The sequence below is a fragment of the Stenella coeruleoalba genome (assembly GCF_951394435.1).
Source record: "Stenella coeruleoalba genome assembly, chromosome: 15".
Taxonomy (NCBI): domain Eukaryota; kingdom Metazoa; phylum Chordata; class Mammalia; order Artiodactyla; family Delphinidae; genus Stenella; species Stenella coeruleoalba.
The window spans coordinates 12,096,547-12,116,779 of NC_137161.1; the positions used below are offsets into that span (position 1 = coordinate 12,096,547).

The 20,233-nt window shown below is 42.8% G+C and overlaps 1 protein-coding gene and 1 long non-coding RNA gene across 2 annotated transcripts in view; one reads left to right on the forward strand and one right to left on the reverse strand.

Annotated features, from left to right (window-relative positions):
* Positions 1-715: 715 nt before the first annotated feature.
* Positions 716-4,419, reverse strand: LOC307198426. The gene is made up of 5 exons (XR_013831635.1): positions 4,295-4,419; positions 3,832-3,941; positions 2,385-2,449; positions 1,976-2,056; positions 716-1,116 (listed from the first exon to the last, which is right to left on the reverse strand). It is a non-coding gene; the product is annotated as an uncharacterized lncRNA (long non-coding RNA).
* Positions 4,420-4,601: 182 nt separating this feature from the next.
* Positions 4,602-20,233, forward strand: part of ZNFX1 (zinc finger NFX1-type containing 1) — a 28,029-nt gene continuing 12,397 nt past the window's right edge. The window contains exons 1-7 of the mRNA XM_079946230.1: positions 4,602-5,056; positions 6,382-6,489; positions 7,083-7,189; positions 11,362-13,170; positions 17,174-17,305; positions 18,752-18,900; positions 19,484-19,633. Of these exons, the coding sequence (XP_079802356.1) occupies positions 7,129-7,189; positions 11,362-13,170; positions 17,174-17,305; positions 18,752-18,900; positions 19,484-19,633 (2,301 nt within the window). The 5' untranslated portion in view covers positions 4,602-5,056; positions 6,382-6,489; positions 7,083-7,128. The remainder of the gene's footprint in view (positions 5,057-6,381; positions 6,490-7,082; positions 7,190-11,361; positions 13,171-17,173; positions 17,306-18,751; positions 18,901-19,483; positions 19,634-20,233) is intronic.

A 20,233-nucleotide genomic window follows, 5' to 3' on the forward strand; every position in this document is an offset into this window, starting at 1 on the left:
AGATCCCGCATGCTGCATGGCACAGCCAAAAAAAAAAAAAAAAGGTAAACCAACGTGGGGAATGGAGCAAAACGTCAAGCATAGCTAAGATTTCTGGCCTGAGCACCTAGCTGACAGTGTTGCGACACCTGGAATAGAAATGGTTGTGGGAGCTGCAGCCTTGGTGGAAGGGGGTCAGTTCAGGTTTGGACATGTTAAGTTGAATGCTCACAGGCATCATGGTGTCAGTAAGGTTTCTAGTCACCAAATACCAGGGGAGGATCTGCTCCCAAACTCAGTTGTTGGCAGGACTCAGTTCTCTGCACATTATTGGCTGGAAGCCAATTGCAATTCCTCACTAGCCTGTTTCACTAAAGTGAGCAAGCCAAGGAATAAGACAGGAAGGGAACTAGGCAAGAGTATGTCAACAAGTCTTTTATAACCTAATATCAGAAGTAATACCCCTCTTGGACTTCCCTGGTGCAGCAGTGGTTAAGACTCCAAGCTTCCACTGCAGGGGCATCAGGCCGTGGTGTGTGGCAAAAAAAAAGTAATATACCCCTTTAGCGAGTTTTCTATTTACCGGATGCACTAGGTCCACACACTCAAGGGACTTGGAGTCAACATCAGGAATCAGATTAGAAGGTACAAAGTCAAAAAAACCCACAATGGAATCCTATCTTCCTAAGATTAGTCATATCAAGTATCTGGGACAGAGTAGGGAAGTTAAAGTGAAACCAGATTAGCCCTATGTCACTAGTCTGTTTGGAACTTTCCATGTTTAAACATTAAAATTTTAAGTTTAATATTAAAAGCTCTCTCTGCCCCTAGAGCTTTTTACCTTAAGTATCATTTGGTTCAAGGTCTCTATCTCCAATGACCAAATACAACAGTATTTTGATTCAAAGGATTTTATTTTCTTTCTCCAGATAGGAAGGCTACAAAGTTAGAAATTTTTATCTAAGTTTAATATAATACTTGATTCTTCAAAACAGCCAGAGGCTTTTCAGCTCTGGACACTCAGGTTACACAGCAACCTTATGAGACTGATTCAACCGGAACCTTCATGCTTTCTCAGTAAACAGGGTCATCTTTTTCCAAGAGACCTTGCATTCCAACTCCACAGTTGAGAAACTCCTTAAAAGAAAAAAGATACATCACGATCAGGACTTCATTCTGATGTAAACTGATATAAACAGCTACTTGTTTGGGATGTGGAAGTATCTAGACTTCAGGAACTAGGTGGATGTTGAATTAAGTACCAGACCGAGGAGAGACTGCCAACCTCTCGAGTCTGGCACCTCACTGAAGTCTGTGTTGTTCCTGATAACGTCAAAATGTTCATCATCAATCTACAGCCTTTCTAGGTACAGTAAATAGAGGTAAGGGAGACAAACCCAGGACCACACCAAAAGTTATGTTGATTCTAGAGGGACTTAACACAAATGAAACTCATTCAAAAGATACTTTAGGGACAAATGGGGGCATCTGAAATATAAAGTGGATAAGCAGACATTAGGGATACAAAGTGTTATTTGTTTAAAAATAAAGGAGGCAGGAGATAGAGACTGCCTGTCTCCTTGGCTTGCTCACTGTGATGCAGCAAGCCACTGTGTTCCTTACCCATGGGGTAAGGAACTGAGGTTGGCCTCCAGCTAACAGTGTGAAGAATTCAACCTTTCAAAAAAAAATTACAACCAATTTCAATCTCAACTCAAAAGATGGCTTGGAGCTCCTCATCTCGTATTATCTGCCAAGGCAGAATTAAGTTTTCATTTAATTTTTCCCCCTTTCTTAGGGAAAGACCTGGTAGTACCAATAGGTCAACAGTACTGCCAAGGACACGATCTTCCCCTCCTGTTTTGCCCAACTTGGAACTGGGTACTCAAGTTACTCCCAAGTGGGCAAACCCAACACCTCTCTACCCTGAGCACATTTAGTAATCATTTTACTAAGGAGGGGTTAACACCTAGATAACAATTTGCAGAAACCTCACCTGTTACAGGACAGACTGAACCAAGCTGAGATCAGGCTGCAATCAACCTACTTACGCCCTGACGCACAAAGGGCTCTGGTCCTGTAGGAAGTTAACAGATGAAGCCAAGATAAATGACTTGAATGATGGAAGAGGGAAAAACCCCATAAGGCAAGCCCAATTCCCACTAAAAAAAGCCCCACAGAAAGTAGTCTGTTGGTGGTTAAGCAGAAAACAGATAAACAGAAGTTATCTTTGTGGCCAATGCATCAGACAAAACTGGCTAATAGTTCAGTTAGATCAACAGGGTCGATCTGACGGGGAAAAAAGTTAAGTCATCAGCTGCAATGGCCATACGAGTCACAGAAAGTAGAAAGCAATGGGGATAACCTCTTTCAAAGAAAAGCAGTTAATAATGGACGTGACTTACCAATTCTCTCCCAATCCTGGATCCATCATGGTCCATTCAAAGTCTGCTTTCTGCCAACAGTGAACCTGAGATGAAAACAGAAACATGACCGCCAGTCAGCTAGATACCCAAAGGAGTGGGGGACAGAGGAGATGCTCAAGCTGGCATATCAGACAGAAACTGGCTTAGAGAAGTTAGATCAACATGGTCGATCTGTCGGGGAAAAAAGTTCAGTCATCATTTATGCCAGCAGGAAGCTTTTCGCCTCTACAGAAAGAACCCTGGGGACTTCCCTGGTGGTGCAGTAGTTAAGGATCCGCCTGCCATTGCAGGGTACATGGGTTCAAGCCCTGGTTCGGGAAGATCCCACATTCCGCGGAGCAACTAAGCCCTTGTGCCACAACTACTGAAGCCCACATACCTACAGCCTGAGCACCGCAATGAAGAGCAGCCCCCGCTTGCCCCAACTAGAGAAAGCCCGTGCGCAGCAACGGAACGCCCAATGAAAGAAGGGAGGGAGGGAAGGAAGGAAGGAGGGAGGGAAGGAAGGAAGAAAAAAAGAAAGAACCCTGAACTAGGAATAAGGTTTGGTTCGTCTGTTTCTCTACCTTCGACTTCATGCAGTATTTCAGCACTTCTGTGTCCTGTTCTCGGCAATAAGATAGTAGCTAAGACAAATACCTCTGACTTCTGTGCTTACATTTGATAGAGGCCAGCGTGGCTGGCAAGAATTGTGGGGAAATGGCTGGGTTTTACTTAGGTGACTGCAGGGTTTCGACTATGTGTTAGGATGTTACACTTTAATGCAAGACGTCATCACTTAAAACGCGACTTAATACTCTGGGACAGCAAGGTTTAAGGAACACTTCGTCCAAGAAGTCCCACCCTTAACGTGCATTTCTGGACTCAGTTAAGTTAAGGAGTTGGTAATTAAAGCAAATAGGCCAACAGAAACACATTTGGCTTTCCTTAAAAATGTCATCACACCTAAATGGGAAGGAAATCTGAAAAGAGGGGATATATGTATACATGTAACTGATTCACTTTGCTGTACAGCAGAAACTAACACAACATTGTAAAGCAACTCTACGCCAATAGAAATTTTTAAAAAATGTCATCACATTATCCATCCACTTGGAAGCTTAAGTTTAAAAGAAAGCTGTTTATTAAGAAACAAGTGAAGGAATGGCATCTGAAAATGTGCCTTAAACAGCATTACAAAGACATTTAAAATTTAACACCTATTCACTTTCAAGAGATAATTCACTTATTTCACTTTGTAATAAGATATGTTTTTGTGAATTATAATAAAACCAAGCACCCAGAACACCTCAAAGAAAACCTAGTAACTAAAATATGCTAATTGGCTGCCCTTAATCATCTTTTCTTTCCCTCCAAGCTGCCTACCAAACTAAGAGGCTCCTTAGAGCATGCGTTTCTTACAATAGGCCAAAAGACAAATGCTTACTCCAGAGGTCAGGAGATTGAAGGTTGTTCATGTCTACACGTGGTTTCCTTGAAGGCCCAGCAGGGACCCCTTCCTCCAAGATCCATTCTGTATGCTGTGATCGCGCAAACCTGCGAACCAACAAAGAAAGGTCATCAAGCGCCATCTTCCCACAGTCGGAAGAGAACATGGCAGCGCCTTTTGAGGCCGGTGTCTCAGAACTAACTGGCAAGTATTCAAAGACATCAGCATTGTCGATCTGATGGGGAAAAAAGTGAAGTCATCATTTACACCAGCCGAAGACTCCTCAGGCCCGAGCACAAGGCGCGGGCTTTTCCAGCTCTAACTGATCTCCCCAAAGGCGCTGAGGCCTATTTAGAGTCAGAGCAGAGGCAACCACGAGGAGAGGGGGCCACCGGTAGGGGCGACCGCACAAAAAAGGGAAAAAGAGACACAGAGATCTCGAAGCGAGGTTTCCACTCACCACATACAGTAGTAAACCCTGGTTGCCGGGATGGGACGACACGGGAGGAGAAACAGAGGAGCTATGGCGAAGAACTGACAGCACCGAGGACGGAAAAGAACAAGCAGCTCCAAAGCCTCCCTTATATAACCAGAGGGGACTCACGCCTGCGCACTGGGCCCGAGGCGCTTCCTCCCCGCCCCCCAAGCCGCGCCACGCGAGGCCCTCTGGGAAATGTAGTCGCCGCGCCGCCCAGGCGGAGGAGGCCTAATGGTTGTCAAGGCGACACTAGCCCCGCCCCTTCCCGGTACACACGAGGCCACCCGGGCTCGTCGGCCTCGCCGCCATGTCGCGCTTCACACGCACCAAGCTGTCCGCTGGGTCCCCGCTCCTTTGGGTACGGCTGAGGCCTGCAACGGCCTCGGGTGCCGTTAAGCCGCCCCCCGCAGTCCCCTCCCCTCAGCGGCGCCGGCCCAAGACCGCCTGCCCTGCCGCCGCGGGGAGCTGAGGCGACGCCCGCGGGTCCAACCGCCCCTGCCGGGCCTAAGGGCGGGGGCGCCGGCTGCGCCAGGGCCCGGCCCCCTCGCTCGCCGTCCCAGGCCCCCTCCTGCTCCCCTCCCTCCTCCTCTGGGCCGGCCCCTCGGCCCGCCCAGTGTCTGCGGGGAAAGGAAACCGAAAGTAAGCTGCGCCGGGCGGGGCCGCTGACCTGCTTGGGCCCGAGTCCGAGCAGCAGACGGCGGCGGCGGCGGCTTCGCTGGCAGAGAGAGGACGCGCTGGAGCCCGGTGAGCGACCCCCGCCCCGCGCCCCGGTCACGCATTTGCTCCCGCCCGCCGCGACCCCCGGCGCCCGCGCCGCCCCTCCACTGCCACTTTTGCCCCGACGCCCGCCTCAGCGCCCCCGCCACCTCCTCAGCCCCCGCGCCCCCATCACCCGCTTCAGCACCCGTCACCGCCTCAGTACCCGTCACCTTCTCAGCGCTCCCATCACCCACCTGAGCCCCTGGCCCCTCTCCTCAGCGCCCCTCTTAGCCCCCTCAGCGCCTCCATCACCACCTCCGCCTCCAGCCTCATCACCTAGCTCTCCTCTGTCCCCCCATCTCCATCCTCATTTTCTGCCACAGCTCCCCCTTCATCTTCCAGCGTCCTCAGCTCCCCTCATCACCTCATTCATCCCCATCCTCTACAACCACCCTCCGCACCTAGACTCCCCACTCCTATTTCCAGGCCCTCATCACTTTAGCAAACAGCCCCCAGCTGAGCTCAGCCCCACCCTCTCCTTGAGGCCCCCAAACCTCTTCCACTGTCCCCCACCTCCCCAGCGGCTCCCCGCTTCAGCTTTGCCCTGGCACCTTCTTCACTGCCGCACACAGCCCTGGCTTTCCCTTGACCCTACAGTATCTCCATCAGGAGCTGCTGGGCGCCTGGGTGACAGGGACTTCTCCATCCTTTCTTATACTCTCTCAGGACCCTGGAGACTTCCCCCTGAAACCCAGCTCTAACCTCTTTCATCCCATCCTGGTAATTAATATTCCTCTCTAATTTAACCACTACAGCAGCTTGACCATCACTGATTTTCTTCATCCTGCCCTTACAGGCCTTGATTCCCAAAGAAACCCGTTCGATTCTGCTTTTGTGGTAGCATTTCCTGTTCCTCTCTGCTCCTCCCTTTCCTTGCCTTTCTTTTTTCTTTTCTTGTTTCTTTTATCCCAGAAAATTTGTGAGTTTCTATTCAACAAGAGGAAGAAGGAATTTTCCTCTGAGCATTTTTTTCTAATTAGACAAACAAACAAAAAACCCTCTAAATATTGAACCTGTGCCATGAGAGCTGGGTTTGATAAGATGAGGGATGAGATTCACCAAAAATATTCCCAGCAGGAAGGAAAGGGACTCCTTTCTCTGATGAGGGTAAAAGCTACTCCTCATGTAATGCCAGATCTATTCACAGTTTCCAACTATGAATGTTTTAAAACTCAGTGAAAGGGACAGTTGAAAAAGTCCCTTTGCTGAGGACTCTCAGTTAGCCACTCTTTCCCTAGCCCCAGCCCACATGATGTGTATGAGTAGGATGGAGAAGTTGCCTTATAAGGGGCTTCCTCTTTCTCTTACAGGACTACTGTCGAAAACCATCAAGATAAAAGAAAGAGGAGAAGGAAAGAACTGCAGATATCTAGCTGTCCTGAGGAAACAGCATCCTGTAGCCTCCTGGTTATTGAAACGTAATTTCTTTCTCTTGATTCAATAGAGCGGAGGACTTAATCCGTTTGGCTGTGTTCCAAAGAGTAGTATAGGGATAACTGCTCACTAATTATTTATGTACTATAGAGTACTGTAAGCTATAGAGTATTATATAGTATAAATGCTGGATGGAATGGTAAATACATGGTTTGGGGGTTCATAAAAATGTACTTCTTTCTGTTGTGGCAACAATATTTGTTTGCTTTATAGGAGAGTAAAGTGAAACCTAGCAACTGCTTAAGTATCTTGGCTAAAGGCATAAATCAAACAGGAGTTTTGAATGGGAATTGATGACACGCCCTTAACCCCAAGAAAGTACAAGGATAAAGGGAAGGGGGAATTTGATCCTTTGAAATTTGATCCTAGATTGTGAATTTAGTGTTTTGTATCATAATTGAGCATTCGCAGAATTGAACACTTGTGCACATGATTAAAATCTATGTTTGACTCTTAATTAACGAATCATTAAGATGTAGAGGTAGAAAGGATTAGCTTGATACTATTTGGGTTTTTTTCCTGCTGGATGCTGTATTTCAAAAGGCACTAATAACTGTCAACCTGTGCGGACTTCCAGACAACTGAAAGTAACGTGAACGTGGAAGAAATCAGGTGACTCAGACATGGAGAACCGAAGACCTTGTCCGGAGGCCCGGCCCAGGAATCCTCATATTAACCACAGAGGTGAGCAAGGGTTTCTACCTTCAGATGGTCCCAGACTGATGATGGTTCCACTTATGATTTTTTGACTTTGCAACATGGTCCAAAAGCAATATGCATTCAGTAGAAACCATACTTCAAATTTTGAATTTTGAACTTTTCCTGGGTAAGATACTGTCTTGTGATGTTGGGCAGCGGCAGTGAGCTGCAGCTCCCGGTCAGCCACTCTGTCCCAAGGGTAAACAGCTAGTACACTTACAACCATTCTGTACCCAGACAACCATCCTGTTCTTTCAGTACGTTATTCAGTAAATTACATGAGGTATTCAACACTTTGTTATAAAGTAAACTTTGTGTTAGATGAGTTTACCCAATGGTAGGCTCATGTAAGTGTTCTGAGCACATGTTAAGGTAGGCTTTGCTAAGCTATGATGTTTGATAGATCAGGTGTATTAAATGCTTTTTCGACTTAATGTTTTCAACCTACAGTGGGTTTATCGGGAAGTAACCCAGTTGTACGTTGAAGAAAATCTGTAATGGGAAGGAAATTGAGTTACTTATGAATGAGCAGGCCCACCAAAATAGACTGCATCTCTTAAGTAAAGAATGGTTTATTCCTGGGAATTCCCAGAGGGCCCAGTGGTTAGGACTTGATGCTTTCGCTGCCAAGGCCCAGGTTCAATCCCTGGTTGGGGAACTAGGGTCCTGCAAGCCGCACAGCATGGCCCAAAAAAAAAAAAAGAGAATGGTTTATTCACTAGCTACAACATGAATGACTCAGACTAGACGACCGTCCCCTCTCCTTAAGAGAGCTTCTAAATGGGTGCAGTTCACTTTAGCAAAGGTAGTGTTGAGGTGTCAGAAATGGAAATAACTGTTTTTTTTTTTTTTTAATATTTATTTATTTGGCTGCGCTAGGTCTTAGTTGCAGCACGTGGGATCTTGTTCCCTGACCGGGATCGAACCTGGGCCCCCTGCATTGGGAGCGCAGAGTCTTAGCCACTGGACCACCAGGGAAGTCCCCGGAAGTAACTGGTTTAGAGGAGCATTATCCAGTGGAAACATAATGCAAGCCCAAAACTTAATTTTTAATTTTCTAGTAGCATCATTAAAAACAAAAAGAAACAGGTAATATACATTTTAAAAACTTAATATAATAAAATTTGGTATTTGTCTTATTTAAGCCAATATATCCAAATAATATCATTTTATTATAATTGAATATATTTTACTATTATAGTACTTTTCTTGGAGTTTTTTTTCTTTCCAGGTTTATTGAAATATAATTGACATACAGCACTGTAAGTTTAAGGTGTACAGCATAAATGATTTGACTTACATGTATCATGAAATGATTACTGAAATAAGTTTAGTGAACATCTGTCATATAGATACAAAATTAAAGAAATAGAAAAAAAATTTTTTCCTTGTGATGAGAATTCTTAGGATTTACTCTCTTAACAACTTTCCTATATAATATATAATGGTGTTAATTACATTTATCATGTTGTACCTTATATCCCTAGTACTTATCTATCTTATAACTGGAAGTTTGTACCTTTTGACTCCTTCATCCATTTTCCCCTCCCCCAGCTCCTTACCTCGGGAAACCACAAATCCGATCTCCTTTTCTATGACTTTGTTTTTGAAGTATAATTGACCTACAACATTATGTTAGTTCCTGTTACACAACATAATGATTCAGTATTTCTATATATTTCAAAATAATCACAGTAAGTCTAGTTACACAATCTGTTACCATACAAAGATATAACATAATTATTGACTATATGCCCCACACTGTACATTTCATACCCATGATGCATTTATTTTGCAACTGTAAGTTTGTACCTCTTAATTTGCCTCATCTATTTATCTTCTCCCCCTACCTCCCTCCCCTCTGGTAACCACCTATTTATTTTCTGTATCTATAATTCTGTTTCTGTTTTTTTGTGTTTGTTCATTTCTTTGGTTTTTTAGATTCCACATATAGGTAAAATCATACAGTATTTGTCTTTCTCTGTCTTATTTAGCATAATGCCCTCTAGGTCCATCCATGTTGTTGCAGATGGTAAGATTTCATTCTTTTATGGATGAGTAGTATTCCGTTTTATATATATATGTATGTGTATATATAGTGTGTGTGTGTGTGTGTGTGTGTGTTTGTGTACACCCCACATCTTCTTTATTCATTCCTCTGTTGATGGGCACTTAGGCTGCTTCTGTATCTTGGCTATTGTAAATAATGCCGCCGTGAACCTAGGGGTGCACATACCTTTTCTAATTAGTGTTCATAGTACTTTAATAATCTTAATATTTGTATTGACTCCCCCCAGATATTCAAATATTATAATTTTAAGATGTTATCAATATAAAAAATTTTAATGAGGTATTTAACATGTTTTGCTGTTAAGTCTTTAAAATTCCATGTGTCATTTTACACATCTTAATTCAGACTAGTCATATTTAAGATGCTCAATAACTACACATAGCTAGTCACCGTGTATTTGATAGTACATGTCTAGAGTCCTAGGCACCAAAGCAAAGTTAGTTCCGAAAGCATCACTCTACTGTAGTGATTATTCTGTTTGCTCAGAACTTTCTAAAACGAAACTAAACTGAATGGATTCTTGCCTTTCCCTAAGTTTGCAACATGTCTTCTGAGTATCAGTCATGGAACGAATGAGGAGGAACTGTAGAACTTTATTTTATGAGCTATGTGAATGTTGAAAGGATGAGAAATGATACAATTTTCCATTCTTCCAAAATACTGAGTCTTCTAATCAGATCAGATTATTAAAAGTAGGACTTTCTTATGATGTCTTGGGAGTTTGAAAAGTAAATATAAAAGTAACAATTATAAAAATTTAAAGTTCGGTATTACAGTATTTATATTTTACCAAATTTTCCTTTGTCTTGTCACATTAAAATTTTCTCGACAATATACAAAGCAAGGAAATGTACATTAGTGGATTTAGGATCTGATGGCATGAAATGGTACAATCATCTTGAATATGATGTGCATTTGAAACTTTCATAACATTTGTTATCATCCAATCATGGCATACAGTCTTCTTTTGTTTATTTGTTCTTAAAATCTCCAAGTCATTCTGCTAAGTTGGGTCAGCTTTAGAATCCGTTTTAGAGAAAAGGAAATTGAAAGAAAAAGGGCTTGGGTATTGTTTGCCAAGGTCACTTATGAAATGTGTGGCAGATCAAGGAAGACAAATTCAGTTTCAGCCACAGGATGATGTTAGCTTTCCTGTGTGTGCTGGGTATGTCTCCTTCCTCTCCCCACACCTCCTTGTCTGAGGCTTGGGAATAGATAAGTACTAGGTCGATGAACTCGTGCTGCAGAAAGGAGGAAAAGTTAATTTTCATTTTTCAGTTTCCTGAATCACAGTTTGAGTTTCATTTCTCAGTTTCCTGAAATAGAACTTGAGTTTTATTTTTCAGTTTCCTTCACAATCTATTATTTGGCTCAAAAACATCTTGGTAAAGGAAGCCCTACCTTCCCCTTTGCCATCTGATGCTGAGGAAGGTTCAAAAAGCATTTCCCTTTATGGTTTTATCCCATTTGATGTCTCTGTTGCCTATGACCTAATTGTTTAGAGGCAGAACAAATGGTCCTAGAGATCAGCAGGGTATTCCCAATAAAAAATTATTAGTATTTCTGTTAGTAATTAACATTAATGAGAGCTTTTTATGTGTCAGGTAGTATACTAAGCATTTTATAAACATTTAATCTTTACAGCAACCCAGATGGTGAAGCTTAGAGAAATTATGCAACTTAGCCAAGGTTATACAGTAAGGAAGTACCTAGACCAAGGTTTGAACCAGGTCTGTTCAGCTGTGAAACTCATGCTCTCACTGTTGTTCGGTACTGCCAAGAGACTGAAAGCAATGAGATGACCTTTTTGAGCCTCTGAAATAATCCCAGCTTGTGAGGATTAAATGAGTAGTTATCCTCTATCATGTATTAGGCACTCAACAAATGTTTATTTTTTCTGTTGCACCCTTTGAAAAAACAATATTTTTGTAATATATACAACAACCCTTGTAAACTAGTTTATATTTATCACGACTTGGTCGGAAACCTTTTTTCTCTCCAAATAAAACCTAAGCTCCTTAGTTGTTTTGGAAAATGAAAGTATGTCCATATCATTGTGCTTACCCAAAATTCCCATTGTGTTTAGGGCCTATGGATGGAGAATTACCACCAAGAGCTAGAAATCAGGCCGATAATCCAGCGGCCAGTGCTCTCAGAGGAGGAGCCAACCAGCCCGGAAGGCATCCTAGGGCCAACAACCATCCTGTTCCTCATCGGCAAAGAGAAGAGAGGTTTGGGGCAGTGGGCAGGAACCCACATCAGGGAAGGAGAAACCAGGAGGGGCATGCCAATGATGAACCTAGAGGCCAAAGACATGGTCAGGAAAATGACACCAGGCAGAGAAGTGGCAACCAGGAGGGAAGGAACCGCAGACCACCACGACCCGGTGAAAACTTTCAGCAGTGGCGGAACCCCCACCAAAAGCCTGCAGAACAGCCACAGCAGGTGAAGAAACTGGGCTACAAGTTCCTAGAAAGTCTTCTGCAGAAAGATCCCTCTGAGGTGGTCATCACACTTGCCACAAGTTTAGGACTGAAGGAGCTCTTGTCTCATTCTTTTATGAAGTCCAACTTCCTTGAGCTCATCTGCCAAGTTCTTCGGAAGGCTTGCAGTTCCAAAATGGACCGCCACAGCGTTCTCCATGTTCTGGGCATATTGAAGAATTCCACATTCCTCAAAATCTGCTTGCCGGCTTATGTGGTAGGGATGATCACTGAATCCATCCCCCATGTTCGAAACCAGTATCCAGAACACATTAGCAACATCATCTCCCTCCTCCAGGACCTTGTAAGTGTCTTCCCTGCCAGCTCTGTGCAGGAAACTTCCATGCTCATTTCTCTCCTGCCAGCTTCTCTTAATGCTTTGAGAGCCTCTGGTGTTGACATAGGAGAAGAGACAGAGAAGAACCTGGAAAAGGTCCAGACCATCATCGAACATCTGCAGGAAAAGAGACGAGAGGGCACTTTAAGAGTGGACACCTACACTCTCGTGCAGCCTGAGGCAGAAGACCATGTTGAGAGCTACCGGACCATGCCCATTTACCCCACTTACAATGAAGTGCACTTGGATGAGAGGCCATTCCTTCGCCCCAACATCATTTCTGGAAAATACGACAGCACTGCTATCTATCTGGATACCCACTTCCGACTCCTGCGAGAGGATTTTGTCAGACCCCTGCGGGAGGGCATTTTGGAACTTCTCCAAAGCTTTGAAGACCAAGGCCTGAGGAAGAGAAAGTTTGATGACATCCGAATCTACTTTGATACCAGGATCATCACCCCCGTGTGTTCGTCAACAGGCATTGTCTACAAGGTGCAATTTGACACAAAATCACTGAAGTTAGTTCGCTGGCAGAACTCCAAGCGATTGCTCTATGGGTCCTTGGTGTGCATGTCCAAGGACAACTTTGAGACATTTCTTTTTGCCACCGTGTCTAATCGGGAGCAGGAAGATCTCTGCCGAGGAATTGTCCAGCTCTGCTTCAATGAGCAGAGCCAACAGCTGCTAACAGATGTCCAGCCCTCTGACTCTTTCCTCATGGTGGAAACAACTGCATACTTTGAGGCCTATAGGCACGTGCTGGAAGGACTCCAGGAAGTCCAAGAGGAAGACATCCCCTTCCAGAGGAACATCGTGGAATGTGACTCTTATGTGAAGGAGCCAAGGTACTTGCTAATGGGGGGCAGATATGATTTCACTCCCTTAATAAAGGATCCCTCTGCCACTGGGGAATCTCTGAGGAATACTGAGGGCTTGAGACATCTCAGAGTTAATGTCTTAGACCCCAGCCAGTGGCCCTCAAAAGAAACCCTGAAGCTGGATGACTCCCAGATGGAAGCCTTGCAGTTTGCTCTCACAAGAGAACTGGCTATTATTCAAGGACCTCCTGGAACAGGTAAGAGAAAATTTTTCAGAGCACATGACATCTGCCCTGTGAGATAGGCAAGGGAGGCTTGACTCTAGGTTTCTGGAATGTCTCGGTTTAAAACATTGCCCTGAAATGGGCATTGAACTTGTTGAAAAAGCAGCTTCTCATAGTGATTTTCCAGTGAGGACCCATTGGTGTGCGTAGTAAGACTGCTGAGGGGTCAGACTTAGGGAGATGCATTACTTCTGCTCCGTTGCAGGCTATATTAATTTGCTTGATCTTATATAAATTTAAGTTAAATAATATCAGGTATATAAATAGCACTGGACACCAAATACTGCTGTATATGATTTGCATCTGTTAACTCATTGCAACTCTGTGAGGTAGAAACCATTCCATTTTACAGATGGAAAAAACTAAGGCAAAGAGAGGTTGAATAATATGTTGAAGCTCACACAGATGACAAGTGACAGACCTAAGACTAGAACTCAGGCAGTCTAGAAGCCGGCTCCTGGCTTCTCTCTCTCTTCTCTTGGAAATATACTTCCCTACATCTTCCTCCCTGTGTGCCACTCTCTAATCCTCCTCTGAGATGACAGCTACTATTAGCAGTTTGACATGTGTCTTTTGAGATGTTTTCCAAAGTTAAAACTGATATATCTTTGTGTCTTTATGGGTATTTATATGTTTACATAGCACACTTTTCCTATTTTTTAAATAACAAAAACAAGATTATGCTCTATATATTGGCCTACAGTTTATATATATGTATATAACATGTACGGATATTTTTACATTCTTTACACTACAGTCACATTTAGAAATATACCTCACTCTTTTTTACCATGCCTGCATTCATGGCATGAATGCACCAAGATTTTTTTTTTTGGTTTCATAGACAGTGCTTAATAAGTATTCATAATCTATATCTGTGTGTGTTTATCTCTGAGTACTCTGCTTATTATTTCTGTAGTTTTTTTCCTAACGTGGAAATTCACATTAATAGTTAGGGTAGGTACTGCTAAATTACCCTCCCAAAAGAATATTTAAAAAATAAAAAACAAAACAGGAAGAGGTTCTTTAAAAATAACGATAAAAGAATGGCAACTCATGATAAAAAATTAATGTAACAAAATGGAAAGTTCTTTCTGATAAGAAACACCCATATGATGGGAAAATCTGCATAATTAAAGTGATGCTTTCAGGGCTTTAGAAGAAGAAAAAGGATGTACCAGTTTGTACTGCCACCGAGAATGAATTAGTGTTCCCATTTCCTTATATACTTTCCAGCATTGTTGTATGTTATCAATGTTTGCTCATCAGCAGTTTTTGCTGATCTGAGAGGTTAGAGTTTTTGGCTCATTATTAATTTTAACTTTATGTTTTAATAAAAAATGGTTCAAATATTTTAAAAATTCCACGTCTCTCTCCTCCCACCATCCCACCCAGTACCTTTATCTAAAGCAATGTTATTGTCTTCCTGTTTATCCTTCCCGAGATAGTCTATGAATATTCAAGCAAATGCATACTTATATTTATTTCCCCCCACTTTTTTTTGACTCACTATGCTAGAAAACACTTTGCATGTGTTTTGCTTTGCTCACTTATAAAATACATTGGTGATCCTTTCATACTGGTGCATAAGTATTATCTCACTCCTGTTTGTGGCTGCATAATATTCCATTGTATAGATAGCTCATAATCTCTTTAACCAGTTCCCTATGGAAAGATTTACTGATACAAACAATAGGTCAGTGAATAACCTTGTTTGTGAGTCATTTCACACAGAAGCAGAGTATATCCAGGAGAGAAATCCCTAACTGAATCAAAGAATACGTGAATTAGTAATTTTAATAGATAGTGCCAAATTGTCCTCTGGAAATGTATATCACAGTGGTTAATTTGTATTTCTTTAATCAAGAGTGAGATTAAATATCCTTTCTTGTTTTTATTAGCTATCTATATAACTGTTTCTGTAGATTGCCTTTTCATATTTGCCATATTTCTGTTGAATGGTTTCTTTTTCTTACTGATTTATAGAAGCTGTTTGTATTTTCAAAATATGCATGTTGCAACTAATTTCCCCTAATGTTATCATTTGACTTGAGACTCTTTAGCTCCAAGTATAGTAATATAATCATTTCACTCTAGGTTGATACACACACACACACACACACACACACACACGGAGCTACTAAGAAACAGCCTACCTGTGAGTTTGAGAGGAATGTGACAACACGCTAGGTTGACACACACACACACGCAGAGCTACTAAGAAACAGCCTGTGAGTTTGAGAGGGATGTGACAAAGGGGGTCATTTTTGAGGTGGAAATCCCGAAAAGTATCCATTCCAAGGGGAAGGAAGCAGTAGGAGAGGATGGGGTAAATATTGAATTATAAAGATTTTCTTTCCTCCGAAGGACTCCTTAGCCATCCAGTCCTCCAAATTAGAAACATAGGAGTTATCCTTTTCTGTTCCTCACCCCAGCCAAACCATTATCAAGTTCCAATCAAGTTTATCTCTGAAACTTCTCCCCAGTCTGCGTAATTATCTCAACTGCTGGAGCCAGACCTTGTCCTCACTCACTGGAAGATGTCAGGAACCTCCCAACCAGTCCATCCCTATTCCGCCTTGCCCGCTCTTACTCAGTTATCACTTTCCCAGGGAAGCCTCTTCTAATCTCATTGAGTAGGCCAGAATCCCAATTATTTGTTTTCTTGGTACCTTGTATTTCTCATTTCCTACATTTGTGATTTTTGCATTTGTTTGTGTGATTATCTTTCTCTTCTGCAAGTCTGTCAGGTCCAGGAAGATAAGAACCATGGCTATTTTGCTCACCATTGTATTTCTTGCACCTAACCCAGTGTCTAACACCTGTTTGGCACTCAATACATATTATTTGAAGAAAAAAAAGGAAGCAAGAAATTGTTATTTATCTATACTGAAAAGTATTCAGCTGTACTGAAATGTTTATTTTCTTGTATTGCTCACTCAGCATTGAGTATTTTTGAGGACAGTGGCTTCTCAGCTTGACACAATGTAAGAATTTAGCTGTTTGTAAACAATTAATTATTGACCATTTATTAATGAGCCCATAACTCTAACTCCGATGTTGATTTCTGTGAGTTTTTCACTCCTATCACAAAGGCAAGTCTACTGTGGTATATTAAAAGCATTTCTAGGGCTTCCCTGGTGGCGCAGTGGTTAAGAATCCACCTGCCAATGCAGGGGACACGGGTTCGAGCCCTGGTCCGGGAAGAGCCCGCATGCCACGGAGCAACTAAGCCTGTGCGCCACAACTACTGAGCCTGCGCTCTAGAGCTCGCGAGCCAGAGCTACTGAGCCCACATGCCACAACTACTGAAGCCCGTGTGCCTAGAGCCCGTGCTCTGCAGTAAGAGAAGCCCTACAATGAGAAGCCTGTGCACCACAACAAAGAGTAGCCCCCGCTCACCACAACTAGAGAAAGCCCGCGTTCAGCAACAAAGACCCAACACAGCCAAAAATAAATTAAATAAATAAATTTATTTTTTAAAAAAAGCATTTCTAAATAATTTGCTGTGTGAGATTGGAAACAATGTATATGTCCATCAGCAGAAAACTGGCTAAAAAAATGCCTTACAGCCCTGAAAAACAAAAAGAGGATTCTTTTTATGTACTGATAGAGAACTATATTAAGTGAAAAAAGCAGGATGTAGAACGGTGAAAATAGTCTGCTACTGTTTGTATTTTAAAAAGGAAGGGGAAGGCTAGAAAAAGACTGTATATTCGTTTTTGTTTGTGCATAGAATGACTACCTCTGGAAAGTTACACAAGAAACTAGTAACGCCGGTTGCTTCCAAGAGGAACTAGGTGGCTGGGGGCAGAAGAGTGAGGAGGACATAACACACCCATTTGCGCTTCTAGGATTTTAAACCATCTCAATATATTACCTTAAATTTTTAAATAATAATAATAATTTGCGTACATAATTACTCCTTTTAGAAAGTCTCTAAGTTTTTTAACTCTCCTTTTTCCTTGTTTTTTAGGCAAAACCTATGTGGGTCTAAAAATTGTTCAGGCCCTTCTAACCAACGAGGCTGTTTGGCAAATTAGCCTCCAGAAGTTCCCCATCTTGGTTGTGTGTTATACTAATCATGCTTTGGACCAGTTTCTGGAAGGTAATATCTGTAGGCAAAATTGTTCTCTGTTGGGAGTTGCCTGGTGGCCTAGTGGTTAGGATTCTGGGCTTTCACTGCTGTGGCCCGGGTTCAGTCCCTGGTCAGGGAACTGAGATCCTGCGGGCTGTGCAGTGTGGCCAAAAAAAAAGTTCTCGACTTTGAACCATCAGCAAGTTCAGTAGCTTTCTATTGCTCTTTGGATAAAGTCCACAGCCTGAAAGGCTGTGTGTGGTTTGCTCCAGCTTAATTCTGAACCTCATCTCCTACCTCTTCCCTTGTTCTCTCTAACTCCAGCAACCCTGACTGTCTACAGTTTCTTGACTTCCTCCAGCTTCTCCCTTGGCCCATGCTGTTCCCTCTGCCTAGCATGTACTTTTTCTTTCTCCCGCTGTCTCCATCTTGATGCACCCAGCCTGGATGGCTCCAGCTGATTCCTCAGGTCTCACTTCATGTGGACTTGCCCTCTTGGCCCCAGACAAGGTTAAGACTCCTTTTGTATTTTTTCCTTCAAATACTTAATTAGCATATATGTACCAGTTTATTTGTATGTGTCTCTACCCTAGACTATAAACACTAAGTGGATTGGTCCTGTTTCTTGCTATATTCACAGATCCTGGCACATACTAGACACTCAAACAATACTAATTGCATAAATGAATGAATAAGTATTTGTTTTTCCTCTGGAAAATAATGCTTAGACTATTATTTTCCACTCTTTCGTATCCTCCTTTCACCTAGATTAAATCTTCCTTATTCCTAGAGTATCAATTTAAATTAGATCCTTAAAAATTAGATCTCTGCCCCACCCAAGCTAGTTAAGGTCCCCTGTTATACACTTTTAGCATGTATTTATAGTATTAAGTTTTATTATGATAAAATGTTTAATATGTATCTTCTCTGGTAGACTGTGAGACATGAGAACAAATGAGGAACTGAACCTGTGTTTTGACCACTGTATCTTCAGAAACTAACACATGCCTGGCACAAAATAAGCAATTAGTAAATATCTGTAGAGTGAATAATAGAGAACATTTACTAATGCTTACTTTGGGCCAGGCCCTCCCTAGGAGCTATAAGGATACTCTCTCGTTTATCCAGACTATAGCCCTATAAGGAAAGTATTACTGTCTTCAAATCACAGACAAAGAAACTGAGGCTCAACTTAAGTAACCTGCCCCAGGTTACATAGCAGTAAGTGTGCAGACAAGACTTGGGTCCCCAAGTGTCTGATTCTAAAGCCTGTGCTCTTAAGCACCACACTTTACTGCTCTGCAGGTCACATCATCTCTGGGGCCTTCTTGTTCACTGGTGGGGTAGGTTCCCTGTAAGTACCAGTTTGTACCCTAAGGGACCGGCTGCAACAACGTCCCAAACATACACAGCTCTCACCTGAGAGAATCCAGCATAGCTCCTCTTAACTCTGCCATGCTCTGCTTTGCTCCACAGGCATCTATAAGTGTCAAAAGACCAGCATTGTGCGGGTAGGTGGAAGGAGCAACAGTGAAATCCTGAAGCAGTTCACCCTGAGGGAGCTGAGGAACAAGCGGGAATTCCGCCGCAACCTCCCCATGCACCTCCGAAGGGCCTACATGAGTGTAAGTCCCAGCTTTGGAGATCTGAGGTAGCTCAAGGGAGAACTAACCAAGATAGCAGTGGCTTTCTGGGTAGGCAGTCCAGGGGAGATAGGGAGGCTCCACAAAGCTGTGAAGGACCCTGGTTCCTTCCAGCATTCCATTCGGGTAATCCTACGGTGTGATCTTTGCCCTCATAATCCAAGATGGGGAAAGGACAGAAAAGGGCACACCACCCCTCCCAGCCCCTGACAGGGCCTTAAAGCTACTTCCCCAAAACCACCCATAGCACTTTTACTTACGGCCTGTTGACCAGGTAAGTATCATCTTCTAGCTGGGCAGCATTGTGCCCAACCAAAACTTTGAGTTCTTATTACTAAGGAAAAAAGAGAGCGGTCTCTACCACAGTATATTTGGCCTGCTTTTCTGTTGTATTATTTGTTTCCTTTTCTTACTAGTTGGTAGGAGGTTTTTAGACATTTTAGATATTAATCCTTTGGTTAAAGACTGGCTGTTCCTGTGTTAGCTTTGTTTTCCCTCAAGGCAGAGACTGAGTTTGGGACATGATGATACTTCTTCATCATTTCTTTCCCTCTGTTCTTGATAGATCGTGACACAAATGAAAGAGTCAGAGCAAGAGCTGCATGAAGGGGCCCAGACCCTGGAGTGCACCATGCGTGGCGTACTACGGGAACAGCATTTGGAGAAGTACATCTCCCTCCAACACTGGAAAAGCCTGATGAATGGACCAGTACAGGTAGGGGTCATCTTGTGGGGCACAAGCATCTCTCTTGTCCCCATATTTGGCAGCAGAAGTAGAAGTCCAAAGCATTAGCTATAATCTGCTAAGATGCTGCTGTGATGTGAAAAGTTCCTTTTCGTGAGAAAAGGCAGCTGAATATACTAGTCAGAAACAAGACTCTGGAGCCAGTCTGCTGGATGTGAATACTGATTTTGCTCTAGGCAAGTTACTTAATTTTCTTGTTCCTGTTTCCTCTTTTATAAAGTGGGGATAGGGACTTCCCTTGAGGTCCAGTGGTTAAGACTCCAGGCTTCCACTGCAGGGGACACGGGTTCCATTCCTGGTCAGGGAACTAAGATCCCGCAAGCCGTGAGGCGTGGCAAAAAAAAAAAAAAGTGCGGCTAATAATATTAAGTTGAACCCCGTGAAATTGCCAATATTTTTAAATTTAACTTGCAAAAATGGCAGTTTCTTACAGATCAACTTATTTCTTATAGGATTGTTATTGAATAAACAAGTCAATATTTGTAAACCTCTTGATTTAATAAGTGCTCTAAGTGCTTGTTAAATTAAACAAAATCATAACGAGGCAACCTAGCACATATAGAGGATCTG